Below are 16,479 nucleotides of genomic sequence, written 5' to 3'. Positions count from 1 at the left end.
CTCTTGAAAATAGTGTTTTGAAAATGCTTATTTGTACATGGAAATTTTTAGAATTTTTTTTTTCGACGGTTTTAAAAAACAAATTTTCTCTCTCTTAAAATCTTACCTTCACCGACAGACTCTCCAGATGCCATGTTTCAGGATTGAGTTGCTCATTGTCACTCACTGGCAGGCTTATATTGGGACAGGGAAACTTGCGCTGCAGCTGCAATGCTGCGCACAGTTTCCCAGATCCCTCCTGAGGATTTGGATTCAGAGATGAAGGACAGGTGAGAGGCAGTCCAACAGAAAGAGGACACAACGCCCACAACACGTAGAGGAGGAACACAGATGGCATCATTTCAGCTTGAAACTCATCTGCTGTGGGAGAGAGTAATCCACCCTGTGTGCCGGTAGGAGCACCAATAAAAAGAAGATGAGTGGTCAGATTTGCAATTGGCAGATAAAGATAGACAATGATAAAGACTACAACAATGTATTCAAGCAACCCAGGCTCATTCTGAGAACGTAGTCCCGTGGACGTTTCTGGAGACCGCGAAATACGTCCCGGGAGGTACGTATTTTTGCAGTTTTTGTTTTCGCGAATCTGCGAGAGGCTGCTGTGCGCGCTTTTTCAAGCGCTGTCCTCGCGGTAAACCCGCTAGAAGCAGCTGTCGAACGACCTTCCGCCTGTCTGCCTGGATGACAGAATGATTGACCGTGCGACCGGCCAATCGGCTGACCCCCCCTCCTCCGTCCCTAAACCCAACCACGACGATTCACAAAAGCCATCCAGAAAAAAAAAGCCGTCGTCTGATTTTTACCACGTTTTCGGATTTTGACCACATTTTTACCCTGTGACGAACTTGTTCGCTTCATTTTTGGATTTTGTTTTTGTTTTCTTACCTGATTTCTGGAACCGCTCTTCCCCGGACTCGAACCCGGTCGTCGTCGTGGTCAGCCCCTCTCTGCGCCTCGAGTCCACCAGAGTACACGAAGAGCTAACCGGACAAACTGGTTGCAGCGGGAAAGCCCTCCACACGGAGGCGAGCGGCCGGGCCGGCAAGCGCCGAAAGGAACGGCGTCACACCGCCCCGCAGCGCTCGCTTAAAAAAATGAAATGCAGCCGTACGTACCCCCGGCTACGTATTTCGCGGTCTACAGAAACGTCCACGGGACTACGTTCTCAGAATGAGCCAGGGTTGTATTCAAGAATGCAGTTAGTCTGAAAAACAAGATGTTCAATAAACATAATGAATAAAGTACTCATTTTAAGCTAACAGTTAAACAAGGGGTGGGTGATCTGTTGTACTCTTCACATTTAAGTTGGCCCAATTCAAATGTTGGTGACTGAATTTAGACATGAACAGTCTTTAGTGGTAAAACGAGATGGCTAACATAGTCTTTATGTTTTTGCATCTGGCCACAAAGCATTTCTAAATCATATGAGTGACATTTCACTATTAACACAGAAGATCATCACCCTAAAAAAAGAGAACCATAGCACTGATAACCCAGAGTATTACATAAAAATCGACCGATTTACAGCAGGGACTCATCATTGTAAAGACATAGAACAAATACCATATACCCATAAATAATGACTATAAATCTTACCTTTTAAAGCAGGGGTCACCAATCTTGGTCCTGGAGGGCCGGTGTCCCTGCAGGGTTTACCTCCAACTTGCCTCAACACACCTGCCTGGATGTTTCAAGTAAACCTAGTAAGACCTTGATTAGCTTGTTCAGGTGTGTTTGATTAGGGTTGGAGCTAAAATCTCCAGAACACCGGCCCTCCAGGAACGAGTTTGGTGACCCCTGTTTAAAGGGACAGTTCAGCCAGAAATTAAAATGATGTAATTATTTAATGTCATTTACTACCATTCACTTGTTGCAAACCTTTAGGAGTTTCTTCATTCTGTTAAATACAAAAGAAGACATCTTGAAAAATGTTGTAAACCTGTAACCACAGACTTCCATAGTATTTGTTTTTCCTACTTTGGAATTAAATGGTTACATGTTCCTTACATCTTTTTTAAATCTCCTTTCGTATTTACAGAATAAAAAAAAACTCTTAAAGCTTTAAAACCACAAATTTTAAGTTTTAAGTGAACTATCCCTTTAAAGAGTAGTGTGAACAAATGACTCCTATGAACTGCTTTGTTTTAGCGAATCATGGAGGTGCCTCCACTTCTCCATGTTGCCAGTTAGTCCGTATAAAGGTCACATTGTTGGACTTGTTCTTTAATACTGACAGTGATAATAAAGCTATTTAGACTTTAATGAGGTGGAACGATGAAGTTTAAGGTTAGCAATTCCCTATCCTATTTGCAAACTACAATATTTGAACGTGTTTGGTACATTTTTTTGGATTTTTTTCATGAAACCGTTTCACAAGCAGATTACCCCAACACAGCTGAAATGAACTAAAACTAGTGTAAAACACTTTGGTGAGTTTAGTTGGCTACACTAACAACGAAACACACACACAAATTTATAAACATTCATTAAGCATTCATGTAAATCATATAGTGAATAAGTTTTCATTCATCCTTCATGCACTAAATCTTATAAACAAAATGGTTACACCAAAAATGATAATGTAATGCTGCATGAAGCAACAGTTGGAAATAAAATATTTATCTTTTCATTTTTTTTAAAGAACATTATTGTGTTCATCAAGGTGGCATTTTAAATAACTGCTTTCTTATTATGTATTTTCAAATGAAATTATTACTCCAGTCATTATTGCTTTTATTACAATTACATTAATAATAATAATAATAATAATAATAATAATAATAATAATAATAAAATAATAATAATATTAATAATAATAATAATAATAATAATAATAATTATTATTATTATTATTATTATTATTAATATTAATATTAGAGTGATTTCTGAAGGATCATGTAACTCTGAAGACTGGAGTAATGAAGCTGAAATATCATCTTTAAAATCTCTGGAATAAATGATTAAATGAAATGATAAACTACTTTTGAACAGTTATTTTATAGTGCAAGAACATTTCACAATTTTACAAAATGTACTGTATTTATGATGAAATAAATGCAGACTTGGTGAGAAGGAGAAGCTTGATTTAAAACATTTAAAAATCATGACCCTGAACTTTTGACCGGTAGTCTACATATATCATTTTATTTGTGGTACTGAACATTATGTTGAATACATAATCCAAACTTAAAATAAACTGACACAATCTAAAATAAATGTATCAAATCATTTTCCAGCTACTTTTTTAATCTCTGTGTCAGAGTTTAGTTCAGCATGAACATGAAAAAAATATGGATTAAGTAACAAATATATTACTTATATATATATATATATATACACACACACACACCCACACACACACACACACACACACGCAGTTGAAGTCAGAATTATTAGCCCCCCTTTGAATTTGTTTTTCTTTTTTAATATTTCCCAAATTGTGTTTAACAAAGTAACAAAATTTTCACAGTATGTCTGATAATATTTTTTCTTCTGGAAAAAGTCTTATTTCAACTAGAATAAAAGCAGTTTTTAATTTTTAAACACCATTTTAAGGTCAAAATTATTAGCCCCTTTAAGCTATATATTTTTTCGATAGTCTACAGAACAAACCATCGTTATAAAATAACTTGCCTAATTACCCTAACCTGCCTAGTTAACCTAATTAACCTAGTTAAGCCTTTAAATGTCACTTTAAGCAGTATAGAAGTGTCTTGAAAAATATCTAGTCAAATATTATTTACTGAGTTGTTAGAACTATTATGATTAGAAATGTGTTGAAAACATCTTCTCTTTTAAAAAGCCATGCACTGCAGCGCACAGGCACACAATGACAAAAATAGGTTGATTAAATCAAAAATTGCGCAATGACAAGAAACAATGTAGATTGTGCCACAAAACACATTAAAACAATAGTAACGAGCCCAATTTAAAAATGCAAGGAGTACAAAGTACAGATATTTGTTTAGAAATGTAAGGAGTAAAGGTTTTTATAAAAATAAATAGTGGAGTAAAGTACTGATACCAGAAAAATCTACTTGGGCATAGTAACAAAGTATTTGAACTTCGTTACTTACCATCTGTGTGTCATACTGTATATCAGAAAAAAATAGCTGTTTCCTATGTAGTGTGTGCACAGACAGAAAATAAAACAAGTATTGCTGTTTTTACATGCTTTTATTTTATTATTAGTTAATAATTAATTAGCAAGTCAATACCAAACGCATGAACAAGTACAAGTTCAACTGCCACACTAAATATGACGTGGAACCCCAATGCTATCTTACGGTAATTCGTAACTTTTTGATCTAGTGGCTAATTCGTATGCATTCGTACAATCTAATTCGTACAATTTAGTACGATTTGCTCATCACCCAATGATGGTTGGGTTTAGGGGTGGGGTTTGGTGCCACGCCTCCTTTTTAAAATCCTACATTTTGTTTGACTGAACTCATTCGAATTCGTATGAATGAGCCACTAAACTGACAAAATGTAAAACACTTACGTTTTCTCCTGAGATCAGGCTGGGAGTCCTCTAAAAGCAACAATATAGTTATCAGAGAAGAACATTTCAACAACATTTGAACATTTTCTACTGAATCACTTTTTTATTTTGCATCTATAGTCTATTGTTTTACATTTTATAGTATAGAGATATGTGATATATACGAGACATTTAAAGTATAGAGATATGTGATATATACGAGACATTTAAAGTATAGAGATATGTGATATATATGAGACATTTAAAGTATAGAGATATGTGATATATACGAGACATTTATAGTGTAGAGATATGTGATATATATGAAACATTTATAGTATGGAGATATGTGATATATACGAGACATTTATAGTATAGAGATAAGTGATATATATGAGACATTTATAGTATAGAGATATGTGATATATATGAGACATTTATAGTATAGAGATAAGTGATATATATGAGACATTTAAAGTATAGAGATATGTGATATATACGAGACATTTATAGTATAGAGATATGTGATATATATGAGACATTTATAGTATAGAGATAAGTGATATATACGAGACATTTATAGTATAGAGATAAGTGATATATATGAGACATTTATAGTATAGAGATATGTGATATATATGAGACATTTATAGTATAGAGATAAGTGATATATATGAGACATTTATAGTATAGAGATATGTGATATATACGAGACATTTATAGTATAGAGATATGTGATATATATGAGACATTTAAAGTATAGAGATATGTGATATATACGAGACATTTATAGTATAGAGATATGTGATATATACGAGACATTTATAGTATAGAGATATGTGATATATATGAGACATTTAAAGTATAGAGATATGTGATATATACGAGACATTTATAGTATAGAGATAAATACGAGACATTTAAAGTATAGAGATATGTGATATATACGAGACATTTATAGTATAGAGATATGTGATATATATGAGACATTTATAGTATAGAGATAAGTGATATATACGAGACATTTAAAGTATAGAGATATGTGATATATATGAGACATTTATAGTATAGAGATAAGTGATATATATGAGACATTTATAGTATAGAGATATGTGATATATATGAGACATTTAAAGTATAGAGATATGTGATATATACGAGACATTTAAAGTATAGAGATATGTGATATATACGAGACATTTATAGTATAGAGATAAATACGAGACATTTAAAGTATAGAGATATGTGATATATACGAGACATTTATAGTATAGAGATATGTGATATATATGAGACATTTATAGTATAGAGATAAGTGATATATATGAGACATTTATAGTATAGAGATAAGTGATATATATGAGACATTTAAAGTATAGAGATATGTGATATATATGATACATTTATAGTATAGAGATAAGTGATATATATGAGACATTTATAGTATAGAGATAAGTGATATATATGAGACATTTATAGTATAGAGATATGTGATATATATGAGACATTTAAAGTATAGAGATATGTGATATATATGAGACATGTATAGTATAGAGATATGTGATATATATGAGACATTTAAAGTATAGAGATATGTGATATATATGAGACATTTAAAGTATAGAGATATGTGATATATACGAGACATTTAAAGTATAGAGATATGTGATATATATGAGACATTTAAAGTATAGAGATATGTGATATATATGAGACATTTATAGTATAGAGATATGTGATATATATGAGACATGTATAGTATAGAGATATGTGATATATATGAGACATTTAAAGTATAGAGATATGTGATATACGAGACATTTAAAGTATAGAGATATGTGATATATATGAGACATTTAAAGTATAGAGATATGTGATATATATGAGACATTTAAAGTATAGAGATATGTGATATATATGAGACATTTAAAGTATAGAGATATGTGATATATATGAGACATTTAAAGTATAGAGATATGTGATATATATGAGACATTTAAAGTATAGAGATATGTGATATATATGAGACATTTATAGTATAGAGATATGTGATATATACGAGACATTTAAAGTATAGAGATATGTGATATATATGAGACATTTATAGTGTAGAGATATGTGATATATATGAGACATTTAAAGTATAGAGATATGTGATATATACGAGACATTTAAAGTATAGAGATATGTGATATATACGAGACATTTAAAGTATAGAGATATGTGATATATACGAGACATTTAAAGTATAGAGATATGTGATATATATGAGACATTTAAAGTATAGAGATATGTGATATATATGAGACATTTAAAGTATAGAGATATGTGATATATATGAGACATTTATAGTATAGAGATATGTGATATATATGAGACATTTATAGTATAGAGATATGTGATATATATGAGACATTTATAGTATAGAGATATGTGATATATATGAGACATTTATAGTATAGAGATAAGTGATATATATGAGACATTTATAGTATAGAGATAAGTGATATATATGAGACATTCAAAGTATAGAGATATGTGATATATACGAGACATTTATAGTATAGAGATATGTGATATATATGAGACATTTAAAGTATAGAGATATGTGATATATATGAGACATTTATAGTATAGAGATATGTGATATATATGAGACATTTATAGTATAGAGATATGTGATATATACGAGACATTTAAAGTATAGAGATATGTGATATATATGAGACATTTATAGTATAGAGATAAGTGATATATATGAGACATTTATAGTATGGAGATAAGTGATATATATGAGACATTTATAGTATAGAGATAAGTGATATATATGAGACATTTAAAGTATAGAGATATGTGATATATATGAGACATTTATAGTATAGAGATAAGTGATATATATGAGACATTTATAGTATAGAGATATGTGATATATACGAGACATTTATAGTATAGAGATATGTGATATATACGAGACATTTAAAGTATAGAGATATGTGATATATACGAGACATTTATAGTACAGAGATATGTGATATATACGAGACATTTATAGTATAGAGATATGTGATATATACGAGACATTTATAGTATAGAGATAAGTGATATATACGAGACATTTATAGTATAGAGATATGTGATATATACGAGACATTTATAGTATAGAGATATGTGATATATACGAGACATTTATAGTATAGAGATATGTGATATATATGAGACATTTAAAGTATAGAGATATGTGATATATATGAGACATGTATAGTATAGAGATATGTGATATATATGAGACATTTATAGTATAGAGATAAGTGATATATATGAGACATTTAAAGTATAGAGATATGTGATATATATGAGACATTTATAGTATAGAGATAAGTGATATATATGAGACATTTATAGTATAGAGATATGTGATATATATGAGACATTTATAGTATAGAGATATGTGATATATACGAGACATTTATAGTATAGAGATATGTGATATATACGAGACATTTAAAGTATAGAGATATGTGATATATACGAGACATTTATAGTACAGAGATATGTGATATATACGAGACATTTATAGTATAGAGATATGTGATATATACGAGACATTTATAGTATAGAGATATGTGATATATACGAGACATTTATAGTATAGAGATATGTGATATATATGAGACATTTAAAGTATAGAGATATGTGATATATATGAGACATTTATAGTATAGAGATATGTGATATATATGAGACATTTAAAGTATAGAGATATGTGATATATATGAGACATTTATAGTATAGAGATAAGTGATATATATGAGACATTTAAAGTATAGAGATAAGTGATATATATGAGACATTTATAGTATAGAGATAAGTGATATATATGAGACATTTATAGTATAGAGATAAGTGATATATATGAGACATTTAAAGTATAGAGATATGTGATATATATGATACATTTATAGTATAGAGATAAGTGATATATACGAGACATTTAAAGTATAGAGATATGTGTATTGCGTATTAGGGTAACAATTAAAGCTTAAAGATGCTAATGCACATTCATTTTACATTACAAGTTCCAATGTGCAATGGCAGGGCTATTCAATTAGTTTGTCATGGGGGCCAGTTCATGAAAAGCCTCCCAAACGAGGGGCCGGAGAGATATGACTTGCAATATGAGTGAAGACACAACAGCATGTAAGAGCCCATATGCTGTATTTGTGCTCATAAAGACACCCACGTTACCTTTTTCTACATTAAAATATTAATATGTTGTATTTTGAAACTACACAACATCACTGCATTGTACAAAGTGGCTTTTCTTACAAACATATTCAAATGTTGTATTTCGAGGCACAAAATCGGTGTATTGCTCAAGTGGGCTTCTTCTACATTCAGACACATTCATGTTTTAAACTGCGTAACAATTAGGGATGCAACAATTATAGATTTTGATTGTATGATTATAGTCTGAAGAATAAGCACGGTTTCACGGTTATCACCATTATTATGCATTTATTAAAATTAAAACACTACTAGTTTAGAAAATCACAAGAAAACTGCTTCTATTTTAAAGTGTTTTTTATTGCTCCTCAGTAACCAAATACAGCACAAAATATTAATAAAACACAAACAATAGTCTCTCTTCAGACTTCAAAATAAACTAAAAAGTTATTGATTTAAACATGAGAGATAATTTTACAATGAAAATAAATGACAGAACAATAAATAAATAAAACTAAGAATAAATAAAAATAGTGTTTGTCTAATGTTCATTAAGAGTTTCAAATTCAAAGCTTTGATGTTTGCTTACAAAGCGACCTCTGGCTTTGCTCCTTCTTATCTGCTCTCACTTCTGCAGATTTATGTGCCCTCCAGAAACTTGCGTTCTGTGAATGAACATCGCCTCGTGGTTCCATCACTAAGAGGGAAGAAATCACTTTCCCGAACTCTCACATTCAATCTGCCCAGTTGGTGGAATGAACTCCCTAACTGCATCAGAACAGCAGAGTCACTTGCTGTCTTCAAGAAACGACTAAAAACGCAACTGTTTAGTCTCCACTTTCCTTCCTAATCTGTAACTGCCTCTCTGGCTATACCACTAACTGTGCCTTCTCTCTCTCTCAAAAAACAAAAAAAAAACACATTACTAATGCTTTGCTTCTTAGACTTTACACACCTGAAACTTGTCTATAGCACTTGTTCACTGCTGCTCTTATAGTTGTGTAAATTGCTTCCTTGTCCTCACTTGTAAGTCGCTTCGGATAAAAGCGTCTGCTAAATGACTAAATGTAAATGAACTGTTGGTATTATCTGTGTTCATACATACATAATCATTTTAATCATTTGTAATAATCTGTCTAACATATCTTTTGTTTACATTGCACTGAAAGCCACGCACAACTCTCACCACTACAGCATGAGATCATTTCTACTGTGTGCTCCTGGAGGGCACGAGTATATCGGTCCGCTTGCGAGTCGTGCACGCACCGTTCCCAATATACACACGTCCCCGTTGGAAATGATGTACTAGCTTGCGGAAATGACGCAATATGTCAACAGCTTGCAGCTATAGTTAATCCAATGTGCATGCGTATTGGCATAACTTTGTTAAGTTGCAGCAGCTTTTTTTTCCCCGTGCTACAGAAATGCGGCGTTGAGAAGCCTTTAATAAAAAAGTGGGGTTAATAGAGAAATCGGCTAATCAATGCATCCTATTAACAATATCAGTGCATTATACAAAAGGCCTTTTCTAAAAACATATCCTAATGTTTTCCACTCGCTTAATGTCAGACTCATGCTCTGCTCAGCCTTCAACTGCAGCTTGTGCTGTATTGAATAGACGCACGTCACTTCATAACTATAGCGGACGTTTTTCTTTGGACTTGGTCACACAGTTTGAAGGGCCAGAACAAATTTGCCTATGGGGCCGGGTTCAGCCCGCGGGCTGCCAATTGATTAGCCCTGTGCTATGGTATCAACCACATAGGATATAATAAATGCATCCGTTTCAAAGCATTTTATTTTTAAAAAACTAAATGTATGTGTATATTTTAGACTATTCTGTTATAAAGTTTTCAAATGGGGTTTGTGCTTCATCTGTTCTTATGTATGTCCTTATTATTCAAAGTATCTTTCAAGAGTTCACACTTAGATGATGATTGATAATGAAGCTTGTTTTGGCGTGCTGTTCCGGGAGAGGGCCCTGAGCTTATAAGATCCTCGAGCCCTGGGCTCCCTCCCGTTGCAGGGCGAGAGGGGAGTTTGAGCTCAGGTAGATCTCGATGACTCCGTCTTCTGCTTAGTGTCAGATATGGATGCTGAGAAGGTGTACTTGGAGCTTGGCTAAAATATCTTGGATTAAATGTTTAGGGTGCTTGTTTTTGAACTGTAGGAGGAAACCGGAGGATCCAGGGAAAACCCACGCGAGCACGGGGAGAATGAGCAAAACTCTGCACAGAAATGTCGCCTGGTTTGGAAAAAAATCAAATCATGGGCATTTATGCCACCGTGTCGCCCGTTTGAAAGGAGGGAAAGCAGGGTTGGGGAGGGGGGGGGGGGGGGGGGGGGGGGGGGGGTTCTTCAAGATGAAGATATTGAGATGAGTCTGGTTAATTATAGTGAGTTAAGGATCGTCTTAATAGGATAATTAGTCATGAACTAAAGTTGGAACAGCTGTGAACAATCATAAGCACGTGATCCTCTCGAAATTTGTTTATAAATAACCTTCACAAACTCTCAATAGCATCTTGTTTTTCATGATTTTTCCATTCAGATGGAATTTCACCATGACCCTAGAACCTTTTCTTCTAATTCTTGTCCAGATCTGTCTGTTTGTCTGCACACACAGAATGGGTGATGCTCCATTCTATAGAATTGGAAACTCTTGAGGTTTTACAGTCTTTGAAGGGAAACCACAATTCTGAAACACGAAAACATTTAGTACTTCTCCTTGTAATTGTGCAGAAATCACCACCGAGCTCCTCTATTTGATAGTAATGCATTCCTTGAAATCCATCTTCGTGTAAAGGATCAATGTGGAAAAGAAACTCTACCTCATGGATTTCCATGGTGTTTGTGCAGATGGCGGCACACGATGGACACTGAACCCAACAACACTGACAGAAGTGATCAATCAGAAGCTTCTCTGGCCTGAATTTGACATCCAGTTTTTCATTAAATGTATCCGTGTTGCAGATCTCTAAAGTTTTTTCTGGAAGTTTTTGTCTTATCACATCTTCTAGGAGGTTGAAATCATCAACATCATCATGTTTGACTCCACTGAGGTCTTTTTCAGAGAAGATCAGCTCTTCTGATAGCTGCTGTGTGAAATTTGTCAACCACAAACCAACATCTCCGTTGCTGACCTGAACATGTGCTGTAGATGCATGTGCTGCGTTCATGATCTTCCGCTGCAGGTCTTCAAGGTTCTCCTTCATCTTGTCCCTGATGCTAAACTTATCAGAGATATCTCGGGGACTATAAACGTAGGTCATGTATTTGTCAAAATCCTCCTGTTCTGCCAGTGTCTTCAGGATGTGTTTCTCCAGATTTGATCTGTTTCCAATCAGTGAAGGACAATTTGTTGTCATTTCATCTGCTAAATCTCTTGCAGTTTTCCGGCAGACGCTCTGCTCAGTGGGCTCTTTGAGTTTCTGACAGATGAACTCACCAAAAATGGCAGCCTATGTAGCCTATTTCTGAAATGTTCAATTGCTGAATCTGCAATTCTGTCTGTCGATCAACATCAGTGATAAATGTTCTTATTTCCTCTTGGTCCTCTTTAGACAGAGCACCATATCCAAACTTCCTTTTATGTGTTACGAAGGCAACTTTAACAGGTCTTGTAATTCCACTTGGTTTTTTCATCATTACATAATCTGAATAATTCCGTAGAGTGAAAATATTGTTATTCTTACTGTAGCAGTGGTCTACTGGGAGCTGTCCTAAGTAGATGTCATAAAGAATCTCTCTTACGTCTTTCATTATGTCAATGTCTTTACTTGGAGTGTCTGTGATGATCTTCTTTACACTTTGTTCCCAAAACATGTCAAACTCTTTCTTCAGTTCTTCTTCATCGTTTGCTTTGTCTTTGAGTGTTAAGGCAAGCTCTTTGGTCTTTTCAAAGAGTGGGTTTTCATGATGTGTTCGCTCAAGGTTCTCCATCATCTTGTCCCTGATGCTAAACTTATCAGAGATATATCGGCTAACTTCAACTTTGATAAAACCTTTGTAGTTATCTCGGGAATTATGAACGTAGGTCATGTATTTGTCAAAATCTTCCTCTTCTGTCAGCGTCTTCATGATGTGTTTCTCCAGATTTGATCTGTTTCCATTCACTGATTCACAGTTTGATCTTATTTCATCTGCTAAATCTCTTGCAGTTTTCTTGAAGACGCTCTGCTCAATGGGTTCTTTGAGTTTCTGACAGATGATCTCACCAAAAATGGCAGCTGATGCAGCTCCACGGATATGTTTCTGGAAAATACTGTAGTACTCCGCTCTCTTCTTCTTAACATATATGACAGGATCATTGGCTTCCTTAAACACATTATGTTGGTCAGTGATCATTTTGTTTGCTCTGTTAAAGATGGAGAGTACCAAATCCTCAAAGAACTTATTCCTGAACACATACTTCACTGGTCTTTCCTCATGTTGTGTTACTCTTGCCTTGATGTAATCTGTGAGTTGCTGAATGTAGCTGATGTTGTAGCCTGTTTCTGAAATGTTCAATTGCTGAATCCGCTTTTCTGTCTTTTGATAAACATTACTGACAAATGTTCTTATTTCCTCGTCATCGTCTTCAGACAGAAGACGAAATCCAAACAGCTCTGTTCTTAAGATATTTTTAACATGTCCTGTAATTCCACTTGATATTTTCATCTTGACATAATCTGAATAACTCTGCAGAGTGAAAATATTGTTGTTCTCGCTGCAGCAGTGGTGTGCAGGGAGCTGTCCTGTATAGTTGTCACTGAGGATCTTTCTCACATCTCTCATTATGTCAATGGTTTTATTTGAAGTGTCTGTGATGATCTTCTTTACACTCTGCTCCCAAAACATGTCAAACTCTTTCTTCAGTGTCTCTTCATCGTTTGCTTTGTCTTTGAGACTTAAGGCAAGTTCTTTGCTCCTTTCAAACAAAGTGTTTTCATGATGTGTTTTCTGAGCATCAATCTTTTTCCTCATGTGTCGCTGCTGAAGAACCTCATTTAATGTCTTCATAGTTTCCTTCACAATGTTTTCCTGAACATCTTTGATTTTGATTTCGAATGATGTTTTCCACTGAATCCGTAAATTACTATTTTTGTCTTTGTCAAAGTATTCAGACATTGATTTTTGCACTTCCTCACTCGTCTTGTTCAGCTCTCTTCGAAGATCAATCTCCTTAACCTCATGAATTGTCTCATTTTCTATTAGGTTGTGCAGTTTGTTTTCAGTTTCCAGCATAACACTCCGAAGCCTCCAGGACCACTTGCTGTATTCTGCCTCCAATATCCTGTAAGCTGAAACCTCCAGAGAATGGAAGTCAAATCCTCCATTCTGTAAAGCCTCCCAGAGATCATTAATATGATATTTTAGGGTTCTCAGCATCATTCTCTGTGACTTAAAAGCATAATATATAATGGATGTCTTGAGCTCTTCTATATTCTCACAGTAACAGACGTCATCTTTAGCAGCAAGTTTTGTCATCTTATCCATTGTCTCCTGTAGTTTTCTCCTTCCCTCCATGTTTTTCTCTCCAGCTGTGATGTCCGAAACGTTTAGATGCACAAACGCACAGCTGGGATTCAGTCTGATCTTCTTTATCCTCATGAAGGCCTGAACAAAAGTATCTTGCATCTCAGAGGGGTTTTCTCCAAAGACGTTGATCAAGGTCAGATTTCCAAGACCTACAACAAATGCGGCCAGTTCATTGTCATGACCTCTTGTTGATTTTCCAGCCAGTTCTAGAAAACGAAGACCTTCAGTATCAACAACCAGAATATAGTCAAAGTTCATCTCTGTTTTCATTTCGTCAGACACTTTGACCAGCTGCATGAAAGCTCCTCTGGTGCATCTGCTGGCACTGACGGCAAACTGGAGTCCAAACATGGCATTCAGAACTGTGGAGTTCCCAGAGCTCTGGATCCCTAAAACTGACAACACAAAGACTCTCTGGTCTCCCAGTTTCTGGACAAGTTGATCCAGAACAGCAGAGATCCAGATTACAGGAACATGAGCAGCATCTCCATCCATCAACTCCAGTGGAAACCCAGAAATCATCATCTCTGCTGCAAGACTTGCGAGAGAAGAGAAGTCAACCGGCAGGTTTTTATTATTCTTGTTCATTAAAGAATTGTTATGTCGGTCAGAAAGGGCATCTGAGATTGGTTCATCCAGTAGTGTTGTGTGTTTTTCATCTTTTTCACCACAATGCTTCGATGAGCCAGTGTCTGTTTTCTTTTTATTGGTCTCTGTAAATGCATCGTCTTCAACTGCAGGTTCAACTGCGTCATCTTCAACCGCAGGTTCAACTGCGTCATCTTCAACTGCAGGTTCAACTGCATTGTCTTCAACTGCAGGTCCAAACACATCCAGTAGTGTTGTGTGTTTTTCATCTTTTTCCCCACGATGCTTGGATGATACAGTGTCTGTTTTCTTTTTTTTGCTCTCTTTAAATCCGTCATCTGCTACTGCAGTCACAAATGTGTCAACTGGAATTGCAGTCTTAAATACACCATTTATAAGTGTAGCCACAAATGCAACACCTGCAAATGTATTCTTAAATATGCCACCTGTAAGTGCAGTCACACGTGCGCCACCTGCAACTGCAGACTTAAATACGCCACCTGCAAGTGCAGTCACACATGCGCCACCTGCAACTGCAGTTTTAAATATGCCACCTGCAAGCACAGTCATACATGCGCCACCTGCAACTGCAGTCATAAATGCACCACTTGCAAGCGCAGTCATAAATGCACCACCTGCAACTGCAGTCTTAAATGCGCCACTTGCAAGTGATGTCATAAACGCACCACCTGCAACTGCAGTCATAAATGCGCCACTTGCAAGTGCAGTCACAAATGTGCCAACGCTAGATACAGTCTTAAATGTGCTTTTTGCAAGTGTAGTCACAAGTGCACCACCTGCAAGTGTAGTCTTAAATAAGCCATCAGCAACTGCAGTCACACATGCACCAATGGTATGTGCAGTCTTAAATACGCCATCTGCAACTGCAAAGATGAAGACCAGGGGCTGGGGGGAGGATTTGTGTGCGTGAAGTTGAAGAGCGGGGCTGGAGGGGGATGTGCATGTGCTAAGTTGAAGAGCAGGGGGCGGCACTTTAGGCAAAAGGGGCAGGGGCTTGGATGAGCCAGTGTCTGTTTCCTTTTGTTTGGTCTTTTTAAATGCACCACCTGCAAAAGCAGTCACAAATATGCCACATGCAAGTGCAAGTGCAGTCCAAAATATGCCAGCTGCAAGTGCAGTTTCAAATGAGTCTTCTTCAACATCAGACTCAAGTCTATCTCCATCAGCCTCAGCAGCAGCCTTTTCAGCTTCTTCAGTATCAGCACCATCTTTTTCAGCATTTTTAGTTCCTTCAACCTCAGCACCATCTTTTTCAGCATTTTTAGTTCCTTCAACCTCAGCGCCATCTTTTTCTCCTTTTTCAGATTCAGCACATTTTTCATCTTTTTTACCTTTTTCAGATTCAGCACATTTTTCATCTTTTTTACCTTTTTCAGATTCAGCACATTTTTCATCTTTTTCACCTTTCTCAGGTTCAGCACATGCTTCATTTTTTTCAGCTTCTTCAGCCTTAGCATCACCCTTTTCAGCTTCTTTGGCCTTAGCACCACCTTTTTCAGCCTCAGCATCATTTTCAAGCCCTGTTTGATCTGTGCCTTCTTGGATCAGAGTCTCTGGGTTGTCCATCAGCTTCAGCTGTCGTTTCCCATTTTTGTATACTCTTGTTACTGCAAGACGTTTGTTCGGTTCCATTTTTTCCAAGT

The 16,479-nt window shown here is 35.4% G+C and overlaps 1 protein-coding gene across 1 annotated transcript; it reads right to left on the bottom strand.

The window, feature by feature from the left end:
* Positions 1–11,122: 11,122 nt before the first annotated feature.
* On the bottom strand, positions 11,123–16,468 carry LOC130216574 (interferon-induced very large GTPase 1-like). Its single transcript, XM_056448472.1, is given in 2 exon segments — positions 11,123–12,138; positions 12,182–16,468. Coding segments are annotated over 2 exon segments (5,214 nt in total). The 3' UTR covers positions 11,123–11,211.
* Between the last annotated feature and the right edge of the window lie 11 nt (positions 16,469–16,479).

The sequence above is a fragment of the Danio aesculapii genome, chromosome 3, assembly GCF_903798145.1.
Source record: "Danio aesculapii chromosome 3, fDanAes4.1, whole genome shotgun sequence".
Classification (NCBI taxonomy): domain Eukaryota; kingdom Metazoa; phylum Chordata; class Actinopteri; order Cypriniformes; family Danionidae; genus Danio; species Danio aesculapii.
The sequence above is the reverse complement of the archived record's forward strand: the minus strand, read 5'-3'. Positions and strand labels throughout refer to the sequence as shown.